Source organism: Bos indicus x Bos taurus, chromosome 22 (assembly GCF_003369695.1).
Source record: "Bos indicus x Bos taurus breed Angus x Brahman F1 hybrid chromosome 22, Bos_hybrid_MaternalHap_v2.0, whole genome shotgun sequence".
NCBI classification, from domain to species: Eukaryota; Metazoa; Chordata; class Mammalia; order Artiodactyla; family Bovidae; genus Bos; species Bos indicus x Bos taurus.
Window position 1 is genome coordinate 21,961,156 of NC_040097.1, and position 18,676 is coordinate 21,979,831.

Sequence of the window (18,676 nt, forward strand, 5' to 3'; positions counted from 1 at the left end):
CTATCTGACTTTTAGATCTCTGCTTGGTAATCTCTAAAATTAATTCTCCTCATTTGCAGGAAAAGGAGCCCAGAAATACCTGAGCTAGCTAAGGTGAACACAAACTGGCAACCCTCTTTGGATACATACATATATTAATAGAGACATATATGTGTCTGTGTACATGCGTATACATACATACGTACATATTATACAAAATTAAATAGGAATGATTTGGATTACTTGTTGTAATGAACTGTTCTGCTTATTTTCCTGTGTTATTATTATACATTAGCAGTTGACTGCAATGAACATATATATACAAACCTTAAACCAAAATGACATAAAAAGCACCTCACCCCTAAACCCAAACCCAAACTAGAACATAAACCAAGAAAGAAAGAAGCTCTTTACTTACGGTAAATGACAAAAAAGAAGAAAACAAAGTCCCCTCATCATATCTGGACAATTTTGCAAGCACTCCTTCCAGGATTGTAACGAACTAGCAAAATAGCAAAAAGGGAAAAGAATCATTATTTCAAACTATAATTGCCCATAATAAAGAGCAACATTTCCCAACCTCCCAGAGACCAGCAATGAGCCCTTGCTCATTTTTAAGTTCTATTATTTGGTTCCTGTCTTTGGGGAAAGGAAGAGACTGCCTTTACATAGAAATATTTGACTTATTCGGCTTTCTCTTCATTATTATGTGATTGCAAATATAGAGTGTTACAGAAGTGCAAAGTGACAAAATATTATTGAGTTGCATATAGCATGCGATAATATTAAATGCACTTTTCAAAATCCAAAACTGCGCAAAGCAGTTTTTACGTTACATATTAGCACTACATTTAATCCAATCTATTTTTATTTGTATTTTATCAGTAATTTTGGGGAAACAGAAGTTTAGCACTGGCAAATATAAATGTCTTCCCATTCAGCATTACTTAGTTAAAATTCTATAATTCATGAGGATGACTGAAATAGCTTTATCTGACTTTTATGTTTTATTATGACTCTCACTGCATGTGAAACGAGGGGAAAGGGGGTTTTCATGATGGCAGAATTCCTTATTACCATTTAACTTTCGGTTTTTAAAAAGCTAACTTTGTCAGGGCTGAAAAACAAATATTTCCTGCATAACCTCCTGTAACACTGGAGGACACATGTTTATTAGGGTCACATATGCCACTTCATCAGTTCATCCTCGCCGGGCTCACAATCATCAGAAAAATCCTTCAGAGCTGCAGCTGGGTGACATACTATCTTGTTTCCTGAGAAATACAAGCACCCAGCGCAACTTTTTAACGTGTTACATTTTAATGGAAACGCAGACATAACAAAGCAATATTCACAATGAAACATTTCACCTGAAGCTGAAGGTTACCTTTGCAACCAAGAGTGTTATCATTTCTTTAACAGTTTCTTCAATTAGTTCGTCTATTTTTGAATGGTATTGATGCTAAAGAACACAGAAAGACAAACATTAGCATGTTTGGGAGGTGCTGGCACTGCATCCATCAGTAATTTTTAGACAACGCGATTTATAAATAAAATGTGGCCGGCAGACCTATTTTATTTCCATAGTCCCAGAAGCAGCTGTAAGATTCTGACTCCATGTCTTTGATGAAGAAAGATCAGAAGCTCTTAAAAAAAAAAAATGACCAGACGCGTTGTTCCTTACCCAAAGCTTTTGCTGGCTTTGATATGTGTAGCCACACCCATTTACAAATAGGATGCAGGGGTGGCTTAACAAATGGTCTGGCAGTGTGTTGATCTGGGTCTTATAAAACAAGACACCGCACTGATTTAATATAGAGGATGAAAATTATCTTTAGGAAACTGCTGGATGATATGACTTTGGGAATCACAAACTCCAAAGGGAATGTGACCAAGACTGACTGATTTTGCACAAACTGTTCTTAAGTCATCGGATCCTTTGTGTTACCGCCTGAGAGTCACCCAGTTATATCCCCAGGGATTGACTCAGTCTAAAGGCAAAGTATCTCTCCAGGAACTCTTGTGGCAGTTACTCAGTTTCTTCATTTGTGGAGAAGTAGACCCAGGTTTATAGGTTCTCCTGAGACGACTGCTAAGCTTTTTAATTTCTCGTACTACCACTGTCAATTAAAACTTAAACAGTAACGCAAAAACAAATCCCCACATAAACAAAAATCTGCTGCAAATGCCAGGGAAAAAGGAAAAGCGATTTCAACAGAAGATACTGCATGCCAGCTCCTTGACATTTATTAGATCATTTTAGTATCCATTTGAATTATTCCATATTTCCTTAATAAAAAATAACAATGCAAAACATTGCTATTTGGAAAGGAAAATGCACTTACCCACTCTTTAGCAAACTTTCAGAAGGATGATTAATTAGGAACAGAAAAGAAACAGTGTAGATAAAAATTAGGACAAAAGGACTCATGAGAAAAATAAAAATTAAACAAAGCATCCAAAAAGTTATGAAAACATACATAAACAATAAGCCATAGTAATGTGGTTTGATATTCTGATAACTGGCAATTAGGAGCAAAGGGATGTGAATTAGGTAAATTCACTTCAAGTCATAGGTGAATTCTGATTGTAATTGGAAGACTGAGATGAAGTCCCAGTGCAAAGTTGGTAAATCAAGATGTCTAAGAAAATCTGGCTCAGTTTCCTCATCTGCAAAACAAACAGGTAATACTACTACCGCCCAGGACCAATGATAAGGGAGGGAAACTAGTAGAGAATGAGGCAAACTCTGTATGAAGACATTTAGCATTATTAATATGATGATAAAACCAGGGCTAAGTCCTTTCCTGCCAGTACTGCTCTCAAGCTCAAAAATCTACTTTGAAGATCATACTGAGGGTCTAGATGTGAAACCATTTTGTCAACTATAATTGCAATTCAAATATTTGTTCAAGGTCATAAAAGAGAAGATAAAGCGAGGGAGCGATCACCATCAGTCATCTCATTTTAGTTTTTTTTAAATTTATTGAAGGATAATTGCTTTATCATTTTATTTTTCATTTTAGTTGATTAGAGGAAAATAAGAACAGGAATGGTCCATGTTGGCTCTACTGGTAGCTTCATGAAAGTGGCACAAACTGGTAAGTGGCATAAACTTCCAGGTAAATGGAAAAACTATCTGCAGGATTCTGTGTTAGAAACACAAAGAAAGATGTCAGAGCAAAAGAATTTCAGGAGTACTGACGAAGCTCCAAATTCATTTTTAGGTCTTCAGATAAGATCCAGAATCACATGCTTACTTTCCCTCCCTATGTGACTGCCTCCCTCTGCTAGATTTTCTTTAGAATTACTATAAATGATTCACCTTTATTAAATTAATTATGAGGTTTAACTCAGGAAAGCTAGCTGCAGGCAAAATAACATAATGTGAAATATTAAATAAGGGGCTTCTAACCAAGCAAAGAACATCACTGAGAACAGGAACTCTCTCTTGAAACACTTGGCTGAAATGGCAAACAAAGCCAACGGCAATCACTCTCCACACTCTAAGAAAGATTCTGGCTTGGGCTTCCTGGTGCTCCAGTGGTTAAGAATCTTCCTGCCAATGCAGGGGACCAGGGTTCGATCCCTGGTCCAGAAGGATCCCAAATGTCTGTGGAGCCTGCGAGCTGCAACTGCTCAGCCTGCACACCTAGAGCCTGTGCTGCGTAACAAGAGAAGCCACTGCAAAGAGAAGCCTGCTCATCGCAACTAGAGAGACGGTAGCCCCGCCTGCTGCAACTAGAGAAGTCCCTGCATGGCAAGGAAGACCCAGGGCAGTCAAATATAAAAAAATAAATCTTTTTTTTTTAAGGAAGATTCAGGCTCTTGATTGGAAGATTAACAATGTTATTTTGGCTTCCGAAGTGAGAGAACCTCAAACCTTTTCATTCTCTAAGGAATCCAAGCTGAAGTTTATGGAGACATGGGAGCCTCTTCCTACCTTCAGTATTTCCATGTGGAACACAGTCCTGAGTATTCTCCAGGGAGAATCACTGTCTCTCCCTTTCTCTCTTGGTGAATATTGGGATCTCCACGCTTCTACATCTTTCTTTTTTTCCTACTTATGAAAAAAAGCATCTGCCATGATTATTCTGCTTCTGACTTCCAGAGGAAAAACTTGAGCATGTTCATTTCTGCCAGTCTATTTCCTCCTCTCCTCAGTGGGGCTAGAATTAAACCTCTTGTGAAAGTAGAAATCATATTCATCAAACAAAGTCATGAAACGATGCTCAGAAACATGATTTAGAAACCCAGAACTGCTATCTGGCAGAATCACTACTACAGTTACTGATTACTACAATGTTTACATGTGTGTATACATTCTCTCTGCTGTGCTGTGCTCGGTTGGTCGTGTCTGGCTCTTTCTGTCCTTATGGACTGTAGCCCTTCAGGCTCCTGTGTCCATGGGATTCTCCAGGCAAGAATACTGGAGTGGGCTGCCATTTCCTCCTCCAGGGGATCTTCTTGACCCAGGGATCAAACCTGCATCTTCTGTACTGACAGGCGGATTCTTTACTGCTGAACCACCAGGGAAGCTCTTATATGTAAACTGTAATCTGAATTAAATAAAACCTACTTTGGGAAAGGTTGTACAGCAGGGTAGTATCTACTCTGTTAATTACATAACAAAGGGTTACGTATTAAAGCAGCCCCCATTGCTAGTCAAGTAATTACAAAAACACATAAATTCCTTTCACCAGATTCCTCTGAGACTTATTTGACTAACTTGCTTTTCTGGAGAAATAGTGACCAAGGAATCTGCCTTCACTGTTCTCTCAGGAGACACATTGCTCCCTGCAGATGAGAAGCTCCATGAAGGCATATAAATACTCATGGGGCACCTTTTAATTACCATCCTATCTAGATAGTATTTTCTTGGTGGCTCAGATGGTAAAGAATCTGCCTGCAATGCAGGAGACCCGGGTTCAATCTCTGGGTGGGGAAGGTCCCCTGGAGAAGAGAATGGCTACTGATTCCAGTATTCTTGCCTGGAGAATCCCATGGACAGAGGAGCCTGGAGGGCGAAAGTCCATGGTGTTGCAAAGAGTTGGATATGACTGAGTGACCAACACTAGGTAATACTAGATTACCTTGTCACAAAATTTCTTGCAGTCAAAGGAACGATCCAATTCTGCCTATAACCTCAGTCAGTTCAGTTCAGTCGCTCAGTCGTGTCCAACTCTTTGTGACCCCATGGACTGCAGCACGCCAGGCTTCTCTGTTCATCACCAACTCCTGGAGCCTACTCAAACTCACGTCCATCGAGTCAGTGATGCCATCTAACCATCTCATCCTCTGTTGTCCCCTTCTCCTCCTGCCTTCAATCTTTCCCAGCATCAGGGTCTTTTCAAATGAGTCAGTTCTTCGCATCAGGTGGCCAAAGTATTGGAGTTTCAGGTCTTGCATCAGTCCTTCCAATGAATATTCAGGACTGATTTCCTTTAGATTGGACTGGCTGGATCTCCTTGCAGTCCAAGGGACTCTCAAGAGTCTTTTCCAACACCACAGTTCAAAAGCATCTATTCTTCAGTGCTCAGCTTTCTTTATAGTCCAACTCTCACATCCATACATGATCACTGGAAAAACTCATAGTTTTGACTAGATGGACCTTTGTTGGCAAAGTAATGTCTCTGCTTTTTAATATGCTGTCTAGGTTGGTCATAGCTTTTCTTCCAAGCAGCAAGCGTCTTTTAATTTCATGGCTGCAGTCACCATCTGTAGTGATTCTGGAGCCCCCCAAAATAAAGTCTCTCAATATTTCCATTGTTTCCCCATCTATTTGCCATGAAGTGGTGGGACCAGATGCCGTGATCTTAGTTTTCTGAATGTTGAGCTTTAAGCCAACTTTTCCACTCGCCTCTTTCACTTTCATCAAGAGGCTTTTTAGTTCCTCTTCACTTTCTGCCATAAGGGTGGTGTCATCTGCATATCTGAGGTTATTGATATTTTTCCTGGCAATCTTGATTCCAGTCTGTAGGGGATCCTGCCTACTTTGGCATTTTTCAGTCCTCTCTGTTGGTTTTCTTAGGTTGGTTTGACCCTAAGGGCTTCCCTGGTGGCTCAGCTGGTAAAGAACCTGCCTGCAATGTGAGAGACGTGGGTTAGATCCCTGGGTTGGGAAGATCCCCTGGAGAAGGGAACGACTACCCACTCCAGTATTCTGGCCTGAAGAATTCTATGGACTGTATAGACAGACCATGGGGTCGCAAAGAGTCAGAGACGACTGAGCCACTTTCACAAGGACCATAACAATATTTCTAAGTTCTATTCTAGGGCGCTAGGTTGTGCTGACAGCAAGGGGACCACTGACCTTCAACGGCACGGGAAGTTTGGAGAGTTTACTTTTGCTTCTGATGAGCTAAGTTGCAATGAATTCACAATCACTTTGTGAAAATTATTCCACTTGACTTCCTGTGCTGCACATTTTGCCTTGTCATGGAACAGATTGTGTGTATGTTGTCTTTCTGTTAAGACCATCTGACCTCGGAAATGAGACGAAAACACACTAGACCAAGTGAGAAACTATTTAATACACAATTTCCTCTCTATTGGGGCTTCACAAATTTTAATGAAAAAATAAATATTTAAGATGGAAAAGTATGGTTAACAAATGTTTCAACAGCTGCTTTTAAATGAGACTTTATCCCAGTGATGAAATTCAGGAAGTGATCTTAAAATTGGAAAACACTGTATCACCTGGTTGGTATCTAGTCCAAAATACCTTAAGGGAGTTGGAATCTAGGTAGAAACAGGTATAAGTAACTAGATATATAATATGAGTTTACTATCAAAATATTCACAAAATGAAAAGAGAGTGAAAGTGAAGTCTCTCAGTTGTGTCTAACTCTTTGCGAGCCCATTGACTGTAGCCTGCCAGGTTACTCCATCCATGGGATTTTCCATGCCAGAATATTGGAGTGGGTTGCCATTCCCTTCTCCAAGGGATCTTCCTGACCCAGGGATCGAACCCAGGTCTCCTGCACTGCAGGCAGATTCTTTAGTGTCTGAGCCACCAGGGAAGCCCCACAAAATGAAAGCTACATAAAAACACTGGACTTCTTTCCACCCAGTATTGTGATGTCTGCAGCCACCCTTGGCCAATCTCACTTTAACAACTGTTTTACTTTGGAGATGAATATCATCATTCTACAAAGTGAGAAAAATTGAGAGATCACTTGCATGAGACTTCCCAAGAAAGTTCTGGCCAAGGTCACAGCTACAGAGCAAGATGCGTGAAGGAAGTACATATTTACAATGACGTCTGGTTTCATTTTCACCGTTCTCAGTCATTTGGCATTCAAAGGTCACAAGAGGCCTCATTCCTCACAAGCTGGTCACTTAGGTGTCTCTGATACAGTTATATCAGGGAGAAATGGCACAGAAGATCACTCTAGCGTGGCTTGGGAAAGTGACAGGCCGAGGGTAAGGATCACAGACTAGAATACAGTATTGGATGGGCTCTTAATAAAGATCATTTAGTTCAGTTGTCTGTGCAGTAGTTCTGGGAAATTGTGAAACATTTATAAGTGTCAGTTATTGCTTTCATTAAAAAAAAAAAGAAAATAAAGCATGTTGACTCATTTAGGGGTAAATACATGAAGTTTGTTCTACCACATAAAATAGAATAATGTCCAGAAAGAAGCAGTCACTGCTGTTCAGCCTTGAAAATGTTACTATTTGGGAATATCCAAGACCAAATTTCTAATCTTACACACAGAACTTAGGTAGCTTTATCCCCAATTTTGACAAGCTACATACCTCTCAAATGTTGTGTGTTGCATACTCTATCTCTCATCTGACCAATGACAGCAAGATTATGAGAGTAAGTGACTTGCTCAATGTCATGTAGTTTGGTAGCTAACGTGTACAATTCATATGATTTAGTTATTAAAACCATTGGAAAGTTTATTCAAGAAAACCAAGGCTTCGAGATTAAGCCAATGTCATACTACTCTAGCACAGAACAGATTAGTGGTAAAAATAAGAGACGGTCAACTGTGACAAAACAAACCGGTTATTTCTCATCCTATATCTCCAACCAGGGTCTACAGGTTGGCCTGACAAGGCCCTGAAATTGTATAGTGAAATTTATCAAAGTATGTTTTTTTTTTCTTCTAGGAAACGGCTTCATCCACTTCATCAGATTCTCAGTAGGCTGCCTTACAACACCTCCCTCCACTCCTTCACCCTGCTCCCACTACCTTCTCAAATCCAGTTCAAAAAGAAAAGATCAGAGTGACTAGTTCTATTCGAAAAGATGGTTCAGCCATCTGACCAGGTAGGCAGGAATTCTATGATCAAGGCCATAGCTGAGTCAAACTGAAGAGGGGCTGTAAAAGTTGCCAAGGGTAAAGGAAGGCCAGTCCTAGTGACACCACCCTTTCCTGTCCTGAATGGTGCCATCCTTGTGAAACTCAGCTAAAATGGACATGCCAAGCAGCTATCAGGAGAAACAGATAAAATGGATTTAAACATTTTTCTGTTTTAAACAATGTTACCAAGAAAGTGAAAAAATAAAAACCAACCCATAGAAGGTAAGAAAATAGCTGTATATCATATATATGATAATGGTCTCATATCCAAAAGATATAAAGAACTCTCATAATCAAACAACAGATAACAACCCAACTGTGAAAAGGAGCAAGAGATTTGAGCGAATAGACATTTCTTTAAAGAAGAGACACAAGTGGTCGATATGCTCATGAAAAGATGGCCAACATCACCACAAATCAAAGCTATAATGAGACTCTGTGTCATCCACACTAGGACGGTGATACCAGAAAGATGGTTAAGAAGAAGTAGTATTGGCTACGTTATGGAGAAACAGGATTTCTCGTACATTGCTGACAGGAGTGCAAAATGGTGCAGCCACTTTGCACAACAGTTTGATTGTGCTTCACAAGGTAAACACAGAGTTACCATATGACCCAGCAATTTCACTCTTAGGTATATAGCCAAGAGACGTGAAACAGAGGTCCACATGAAAATGTGGACAGGAATGTTCGCAGCAGCATTACTCGTAGTAGCTGAAAAATAGAAGCAACTCAAATGTCTATCAACTGACAAAGTGATCAACGAAGTGTGGTATATTCATATAATAGAATATTATTCAGCTATAAAAAGGAAATATGAATACATGTAATAACAATGGGTGAATCTTGAAGACACTCTGCCATGTGAAAGAAACCAGATTATCAAGGGTTACACATGAGATGCCAGTGATATGAAAAGCTCAGAACAGGCAAATCCTTGGGAGACTGTAAGTAGAGGGGTGGTTATCTAGGGTTGGAGAGGGAGAGTTGGGGAATAGGAATTCCTATGGGTCTGGGTTTCTTTTCAGGGGGATGAAAATGTCCTACAACTGACTGTGGTGATGGCTGCACAATTTTGTGAATATACTAAAAATGACTGAATTGTACTCTTTTAAAAGGCTGAATTTTATGGTATGTGAATTATATCTCATAATATAAAAAAAGCTCAAAGGGAGAAACAGTTAGAAGGGATGGTACTTTGGAGTTTGAATTCAAAGGTATTTTAATGAACTTTAGATATCACTAAGAACAGGTTTTTAAAGTAGACTCTGTGAAGCCTGTAAGATTGTTCAGAGTCCCCCAGAGAAGTGTGGGCGGGTAGGTGGCTGGTGGGCAGTGAAGAAGTGCAGAGGTGGAGTGGAATATGGTAGCTTGGACTCTGGGCCCCCTATTTCTTGAATTCCTGCCCTCTCCACTTCATCCAGAACAATTTTATTCATTCCTTATGCTGGCCTTCTTGGTGAGGTCTGAAGAATTGACAGCTAAAAACAGCCTTAATGAAACTATCCTTTTACAGATGAGGAGACTGAGGTTTGAAGAAGCTGAGTGACTTGATCAGCTCCAGTTTGCAGCACCGCCCAGGCAAAAGAACCAGGGTATGGATGCCCATCTAACCTAAGCCTTCCTCAGGAGGCTGGCTTGTTGCACCTCAGCTCTTCTCCATAACTCTTTTTGGATACTGAGCCTCCAGACCAGTGGTTTTCACAATGGGGTCTCCAGAACAGCCAGCAGCATCAGCATCACTAGGAAATTTGTCAAAAATACAAATTCTTGGACCACACCCGAGACCTATCGGAAACTCGTGTGGGGTGAGACCCAACAATCTGGGTTTTAAAAAGCTCTCTGGATGAGTCTGCTAGGCACTGAAACTGGAGAACTACTGCTCCAGATAGTTCTCATGCAGTGAATAGAGCCAGCAAAGAGAACCACTGCCACCTTGCATTTGAGGGTAGTGCTTAGAACACAGCACCCTGGGGCAAGGTACCCTACAAGAAAATCGATCAGGAGCAGCAGCTAACAGGGATGGCTGAGGAAGCTGACTTGGAGGGGAAAGAAGGTTAGAGACAGTCTTGCCAGGAAGAGAATACCACCAACCCACATTTAAAAATGGAAGGTGCTGAAAGAGAAAATAAATAACGAATAAGGAGCAAATATAATTTAGTAAAAATTCTGAGCATATAAGGCTGGTATCGAAAGATCTGATTTAGGAGCAATTTATGCCAATTGGCAACAACATGAGAGTTGCCAGAAATGTTTCTGAATTAATTCTAAATTGGTATATGAATATCTAGCTGGCTTAAGGCCATCAGAGAAAAATGATCATGATAGTCTTTAATCAAGCCCAAGTTGCTGTTTCTTTCTCCTTTACATTTTAAATACCACTTTGGGATTGGAAACTTAGCAAAGGACTAAACTTTTGGTCAGGGAAGATTCACAATCCACTCAGTCTAAGGAAAATGAAAAGCCTGCGATTTCTTGGAAGTTCAAAGCCTGCTGGCTGGGGACTGGGTGGCAGGGTGATCTAATGCTATATATCCTGGAGGCTGTGTGATGCTAAGAAGAGCTCTCTCCTGCTGCCCAGATGCTCAGGTAATGAAATGCACTTCCCATGTGAAAATGACTTGCATTCTGTCAAACACACCTGCTGGAGATGCCAGCCCAACAAATAAGATCGTCAAACTTGATCTGACTTAAAGGAACTTTATGGCCACCCCAAGCCCAGCCAAGAATCACTTCCAAGTGACTGGCATAGTCATCAGCACATGCTTTAGAAATTTACTTAACGATCAGACAGCAAACATTCATCTGTGGCTTAATCCACGTTAGAGTGCATTTCTGAAACTAGCAGGCTAGAGTAGATGGAAGGAATTTGTGAAGTTTTCTTCTACATGATCAATGGAGGGGGGGATGAAATCTGTATCTTTTTTTTTTTACCTCTTGGCCCATTTCCATGCTGCAAAGTTTTGTTGATTGAGCTTTGGCATCAACCATAACATTAAACATGGTGCATATTGACTGTGGGACTCGGAAATCTGTTGATCGACTGGTTTTTTGCAGCTTAACTTCAAATGCAATCCTGGTTCTATTAAAACAAAGTAGGAAAAGACCAATTCAGCATTCAGATGGCAGCAGGTGGAGGAGACATTTTCTGAGAGGTCAGTGAAAAAGAAAATTGAAGGCTGTAATCAGTTTCAATCGACAATGACTTCACATGTGTTCTTTTAAAAATGACTTTCCCAGCTAAGGAAGCCTATTCAGAGAGACAGCCACGTAAACCCTTCCTTTCTCCGCAGCACATGGAACACCTGTAGCTCGGCGTATTTCTGTCTATAGTTTACATGCTACGGAGAACCCTAATTGCAGAAGAATGAATGAACAAAAACTCAATTACAGCATTATAGCATATATAAGTTCGCTCACATCTGCACCTGACTACGTTGAAATACTTCATTAAAAAACAACCATCCTCACCCCCTAAAGCAGTTTCTAATGTTAACAAATCTCACGGTGGCAAATATCTTAAATGACATTATTTTTTCCCCCTTTCTGGTTGTGAAAGAGAGACACATAAAAAAAAATTCAACAAGTTTATTATATTGCTTTAAAGACTAAAAACATAGGATGGTTACCTTTGGGGAGGAGACTGAAATTAGGAGAAGTGGTCCTGGAGAGTGCTTCTACTATGTTTTGTTGTTTTTTTTTTGGCTGTTGCTGGGTTTTTGCAATGTTAAAGCACTGCTTTGCAATAAGATTATATTAATTTTACAAGTAAAAGCATCATAATATACTTACCATTTCAAGTAGTATACAACGGTGGAAACTTAAAGTGACTTAATTTTGACATAGGTCAAATTATGATCCCATCAATGTGCTAACTGCTCACAGGAAAAACCTAGTCTGACATGAGCAGGTGGTAATACAGGGCTGAGATGTACTCCTTGATATCAGCATTGTAAAGGGGACCAGTTAAGATTTTAAGAGGTTTCAGGGAAGTGGGTCAATGTCATGACATGTCTTTAAAAAAAAGCACCTGGTTAGTAAGTGGCTTTAATAAAGCTCCTTCCGTCTGGTGCATCTTTTGAGCATTGTTCACGGTCAGGTTCTGGAGATCACGCAGGCACCAGGAGAGCACTACTTTAAGAGGTATTTGTAGCAGTTTTCTAACAGTGCATAGGGAGGACCACACAGCTAGTTAGCTCAGGAAAGGATGCCAGCTTGCTAACACACCCTGGGTGCATGCAGGAGAGCCAAGTATAATTTCTAAGGTTGGAAGCCCAGTTCTTAAGGAAAAAAAAAAAAAAAACTAAAAGGAAAAAAAACCCTTAAAACACCCTATATATTATATGATCATGTTAAAGATAAATGTATCTTGGCTCCCAAAGACTCGGTGCACTGAAGAAGCTTTCTAATCATGATGATCATTTTAAGCTACGTTGAAAATACATCGCTTTCTGGTTTTGTGAAAAGGGGGCCTGATGCGGACTGACTTGGACAGGTCCCTGTGCTGATCTTCTGAGGTTTGTGTGCCAGTTCCGGCCCCAATTTGAGAAATGGAAAAGCTAAATCACTCCCTTACAATGAAGTAATCGTCTTCTGTTTTCACAGGAGAGCTGTTCATAGCCCTTGGACTGTGTGGCTGTGAGAAAAGGAAGCTGAATGCAAAATTAATATGACTGAGAGGGCTCCATGGGGTGGAAAAGCCAAGGTCAGTCACTACACTGCCTCTCAAAGGGTGGTTAGGGTGCCTTATTTTGTGTGGATCTCACATAAAGGAGACCAGAGGCTCCGTCAAATGTATGATTTCGACTGCTGAGAAACTTTGAAATGAGTGCCTGATTGACTTTCAGGCACTGCACATTTACACCTATGTGGTAATGTTCTTGTCCTCCTAGAACAAGACCCTTTTATTCTTTCCCAAAGAGGAAAGCTAACGTTCTAGGCTCTACTCATGTACGTTCTATGTCTTACAACATCCAAGGACTTCTTCACTTTTTAACTTCCGAATCTGGGGGTCTGGGGATGGTATTTGCCGCTATGCTTGCTCTGATCTGCTTTTGTTGGGGCCTCAATTGAAAGGGACACTGGGAAATGTATGTGTCCAGTTCAGGTGTACATGTGAAGCTGACCAACTTCTGTTCACAAAAGGTTACCTAACAGCTGCTATGTGTCAGGCATGAGGAGGGGACCTGAGGAAGTTTAGGAGCTCAGAACGAACAAGATACACTTCCTGCTTTTCAGAAGCCCACAGTCTTGGTGGTGGATGAACCATAAAGACGTGTGATAAGGGGAATTCCATGGCAGTCCAGTGGTTAGGACTCTGAACTTTCACAGCAGAGGGCGTCGCAGGTTCAATCCCTGGTTGGGGAACTAAGATCCCGCTAGCCAAGCCACATGGTGAGGGAGGAAATAGAGTCACTCTCTACCTTTTACATCCCTGTGTCTTCCCTTTTCCTTACAGCATCTCCCTATTTCTTACTCCATACTCAGAAGCCTGGCTTCTCAGAAAAGGGCAAACAAGTCTTTGTGTACAATTGTGTGCACAGACCAGAAGCTAGTAAGGCTTCATTCTAGTGCACTGTAGCCACTGTGTAGCTAGAATTGTGCACCTAGCTGTAGATCAAGGGAGAACTTTTCAGCACAGGGAGACTGCCCTGCAAGGAGTTTTTGGTGAGATGGTATGGCTTTAGGGAAAGATTTGCTTTTCCTAAAAATGACCATGTAGGAAATGGTGGAAATCAAAACCCTAAGGAAAGATTTTGACCACTGGTTAGAGAAATAGGCTTGTCTTTGGTTTTATGATTGGGAAGAAAAAAGTAAAACACAAAACCTGAGTCCCTAGGACTTTAAGCTCTTAGAAGTGCCATCAGACAGACACCTGCCCAGAGTCCTCGGTGCACACAGCCCCTTTCCCATTTCCTGTGATGCTCCCCAACCTGGCACTGTGCTGTTCTTTTGCCTTTTCGGCTTCCAGTTTTGATGCTATTCCTTCTCTTCTCTTCTTGCAAGATACAAGATACCAGATTCAGATCACTCTCAGCCAAACCCAACCCCCATCACACACAACTGATCCATCAACTCAACTATACAACATCTGGAGATCCAGAGGAGTCTGTGGTGTCTGGGAGACTGGGGGTTTCTGTGAGCGAGGAAAGATAATGAAACAGTTATGAACTGGAAAAGGAACTTGGATGTGTGTCTGGAGATAGACAGGGTGATGATAATGATGTCAAACCAGACAAATCTCCTCTCTATCTCTGATATTCAGATATAGACACTCCATGAGGGAAGGGATGAGATCTCCCATCCTTGCTGGCATGCCAAGAACTCAGCACCATGCCTGGCAGACAGGACGAGCCCAAACAGTTTTTGTTCCCTGTCCTTATTTCCTTCTTATTTCTTGGGAAAGTCTACCTAGAAAGGATAAATGCAGCATCCCCACCTCAATCCCACAAGCCATGGTGACAAAGTGGGCAATGTGTAGGAAACCAAAATGCACAATTAATGTCTCATGCCCCTTTGTTGCTATCTAGTTAGATTTTGGGCAAGATAACTCATGGTCAGCATGTGGTATGTGCTCACAAAATGAACGGTGCTGAGGAGGTCTTGTCTACATCACTGCAGAGTCAAGAGATGCCTGCTCCCTGTGCTTAGAACAGTGGATTAGTAGGTTCTCCTTTTTCTTTCCAGCTAGCTATCCACCTACACATACACTCATACATTTAACAAATACATATTAACTAAACATTTTGTGCCAGACACTTATGGGTATTAAGGATACAGAGACAAGAAGGACCCTTTCCTCACAGAGCTGAATGAAAACATAGGCAGCCTTATTTTGTGCCCTCTTTTGTGGGGTTTGGCAAGATGTGGGAAGGCGAACAGAAGCTTCAATGTGGTCACCACTCCAGCTGACTATGACAAGCAGTCACCTTCTCCCAGACACTCCAAGTGATGGCTGACTCAGCAGCCACCCAGTCCTTCCTGAGTCAGTGCACAGCGGGGAAGGTGTACAGAACCTGTCCAGCCACCTGTGCTCACCTTTTGACACAAGATTCGATCATGTCACTTGCCATCAGCTTCAGCCGTTGTTCCAGGTGCTTTCCAAACTCTTCTTCGGGCCAGTGCAAGTCCCGAATGAAGGTCTGCAGGGCATCGAGTTTCCAGAACAGATCTTCTGAAGTGCCTGATCCATTACTGGCAGGATAAAAATGAGAAAACAAGAGTCACCCACTGGCTGAGGGTTCTGCAAAAGCTGACACAAGAACAAGGGGGGACTAGAAGGCTTAAGGCAAACAGTGGCTTCCACATACAAAACGACGAGTGTTGGCGTGGAGGTGGGGGCAATCTCCACTGGCAGATTAGAGTTTTACCATACATGACTTAGCAGGCTTGGTTCGGCCAATTATTCCAGACCAGTGAGAAGTCTGAGGACGTGCTGCCCCATCACTCGAACAATGTATGGTAAAAATCAGCCTTCTTTTAATAACCACATTAACACATGTGATGATTCAGATGAAGGCCACGAACCAGGGGGAGAAGTAGGTCTCAACGGATAATAACTACATGGCAACATGCAGTTATTCAAATTCAGGGTTTCATGCATTTCCCCAGTTCCCCTCCAGAGCGGAGGCCTCTTGGAGACTGCACAAGACTTTCAGTTGTAAAAGGACAGTGCTAACAAAGTGGTGAGCGAGGACCCACTTTCTCCCTTGAAGAGCTGGAAAGAAATTAGGGTGACTCAAACCAAGCTGAGTACACCTGGATGCCTTGAATCCGAGATTCTTGCTCAGTTTGGTTATTATTCCAATTTTCATAGACCGGCCCATTGCATGACAGCCCCAGGACAGGGTGGGTTGTGGGGGGAGGTGAGTGGACAAGGAATATTTGCAAAGCTTTAGGGCACAAAACCCGAGCTCCTGTACTGTTGCACCATCTTACCCAGTCCTCGGTACAGATGGAGAAACTGGTCTCGATTCCTTTTTGTACAATGACGTTTAAGAAACATTTACCTGGGCCAGCGACGGAAAGCCTGTGTACGGGAACTGCTCCACCTCCCGCCCTCTCAACCTTCTCTGGCTGGCTTCCTCTTTTAAAACAATTCCAGTGGGAGTTCTAAGGGGTGGCCACCCCCCACCCCCTTCCTCGCATACCACTAATGCTAACACGGCAATTTATAAAATGTCCAACATACCATGCATTACCACTTGTTCTGACATCGTCTATAGAAACAGATGAGAGTGGGTGTTTCTATTGTGACAGATGCCAGCTGCATTGAATTAATGCTTCAGAGAGAGAAATATAGCTAGTGCATAAGTGCATACACAGCTACTGCGGGGGTGGGGGGGGCAGACTCCCAACATGCCGGGAGGGAGCCCAAGGCCTGCACCAACAGGGTCACGTTTTCAAGGACAGACCAGTCTGAGGTCAGTACGTAGATGTATCTGACACGAAGGAGCAGGTAACATGGAAACACGTCCTTAAAATGAAAGGTGGCAAAGGAGGAAACTGAAATCATGAAAAGATATAGAATCAGGCATTTCCTGGTGGGTGACTGAGAATCTACACCTTCTTTCAAGATACTGTGGTAGGCAGTGTTCAAAAGTGGGGGAATGCATCGTCAAAGTTCGGCCTTCCCCCTATCCCGTCCTAGGCTTGGGAAGAAGAAACCCCAACTTTGTCTAGTCTAAACCCCGTTTTGGAACAGCATGGTTGTATGTTTTAAATCATTAAGTACATATGAATGCAATAATTGGTATTTATTACAACAACATTTTGACACCCATCTGGTTTCAGAGTTTCAAAAAATTCTTCTAGGGTTTTTTTTCTTTTTTCTTTGAAGAGCTTATTATTAAGTTTTGACATGAGGAAAAGAATATTTTCTTTTTATTTTTAAGATAAACTGTTAATGTTAAGGCAATAGCACCAAGATTATTTTGATTGCTGAGCAGTTACCAAAATGTGTTCCCACTCATGCCTTAATTAATTGAACGGAGACCATTATCTGCTTTATTACAATGTCTTGATTCATATCTTTTCAAAAACATGTCACAGAGCATGCACAGAAGGAGGTAAGGGAAGCTTTCAGATATTTATTTTTAAATTTTTTACATATACTACCTAATCTAATTTTTCATATAGTCATCTTAGCATGAATATGATTTATGGTTTTTTTTTTTATTAAGAAGTTTTTTTTCCCTCCCATATACAAATTTTGGAGGTTTTAATTTGTCTTCAAAAGAAAATCAGACACATTGACCAGTTGATTTCTTTGTGAACTTGTGAGCAAATATACGAGTTTTTAAAAAATGTTAGGCAGCTTTGGAGGAGCCAAGTAGAGCAGTCATTCTAAAGTTCTGTTCTCTACCTGGATTACTGCAGAAATAAAAACATGGAGGCCCATCTTGATGAATGCGATTCTGAGATTTCAAAACATCACTGCCAGTTTCAGATCATTTTTTATTCCTTTGATAATAACACTTCCCTTTGAAAATGTGCCAATTTATTCTTTCAAGAAAAAGCTTATCTGGCCTATAATTAGCTGTGGTCTAAGACAAGGATCAAAGGAGGGTGTAGGATCACTAAACCTTCTTTCACTTATTAAATCATGCATGTGGTTCTAATTTAATTTTCCTGAGGGAGGATTTTGGGGTGCTGGATCTTCTTCTTGCTTAGGAAAGAGGGAGAGAAGATTCATTTCCTAGGCTAGAAGAAATGACTTCTCAACCTCCACCCTTCAAACAGCTGGCTTTAAAGGGGTGACCTGGTCTCCACGGCAAAAGCCCGTAAATTGCTGGCATTTGGATGAATACAGAGCAAGGCTCTGCACCGAAGCCACAGACGATATGCCCATCCCCAATTTAACGGCACTGCGTTCTCAGATTCGGAGATCTTCTTGCTACCTAGATCTCAATGCTCCAAATTGTATTATGACCTTGGGATGTACTTTACAGAACAGTTACATTACTAAGGCTTGATCCATTCAGAAATTTTTGTTTAGCCCAGAACATACTGTTACTATATTCTGCCATTTGCTGACACCAGAAATATGCTTTATGGTTTAAACATTATCTAGGAATTTTTTATTAAAAACAAAACAAAACCAAACTAGCTTCTAGATAGGTATGCTTTTCTCTCGGATTTGGATCAAGCCAGAAATGACTGGCCAGCCCAGCAAAGAGGTTTCCTGTACTATTTTTGGGTGATTAATTTCTAAATCATGTCACCTGGATTAGGAAAAAAACAACAACAAAAAAGCAAAACATGGGAAGAAGCCTTTTGCAAAGGAATTCAGGAAGTGAAACACAGTTCTCAAACATTCAGTGGGCGTAAGACAAATTGTTAGTGCGGTATATATAGCCAATGTCTTACAAACACGCTGCATG

At 41.2% G+C, this 18,676-nt stretch overlaps 1 protein-coding gene across 27 annotated transcripts in view; it reads right to left on the reverse strand.

Annotated features, from left to right (window-relative positions):
* Positions 1–18,676, reverse strand: part of CADPS (calcium dependent secretion activator) — a 471,796-nt gene that overhangs the window by 67,772 nt on the left and 385,348 nt on the right. For 15 of the 27 annotated variants that reach the window (XM_027523777.1, XM_027523803.1, XM_027523778.1 and 12 more), the window contains 5 exons: positions 15,333–15,488; positions 11,229–11,376; positions 2,325–2,339; positions 1,367–1,441; positions 398–481 (listed from right to left, as the gene is read on the reverse strand). In XM_027523777.1, the coding sequence (XP_027379578.1) occupies positions 398–481; positions 1,367–1,441; positions 2,325–2,339; positions 11,229–11,376; positions 15,333–15,488 (478 nt within the window). The remainder of the gene's footprint in view (positions 1–397; positions 482–1,366; positions 1,442–2,324; positions 2,340–11,228; positions 11,377–15,332; positions 15,489–18,676) is intronic. The other 12 variants (XM_027523802.1, XM_027523795.1, XM_027523779.1 and 9 more) reach the window with 1 other exon arrangement.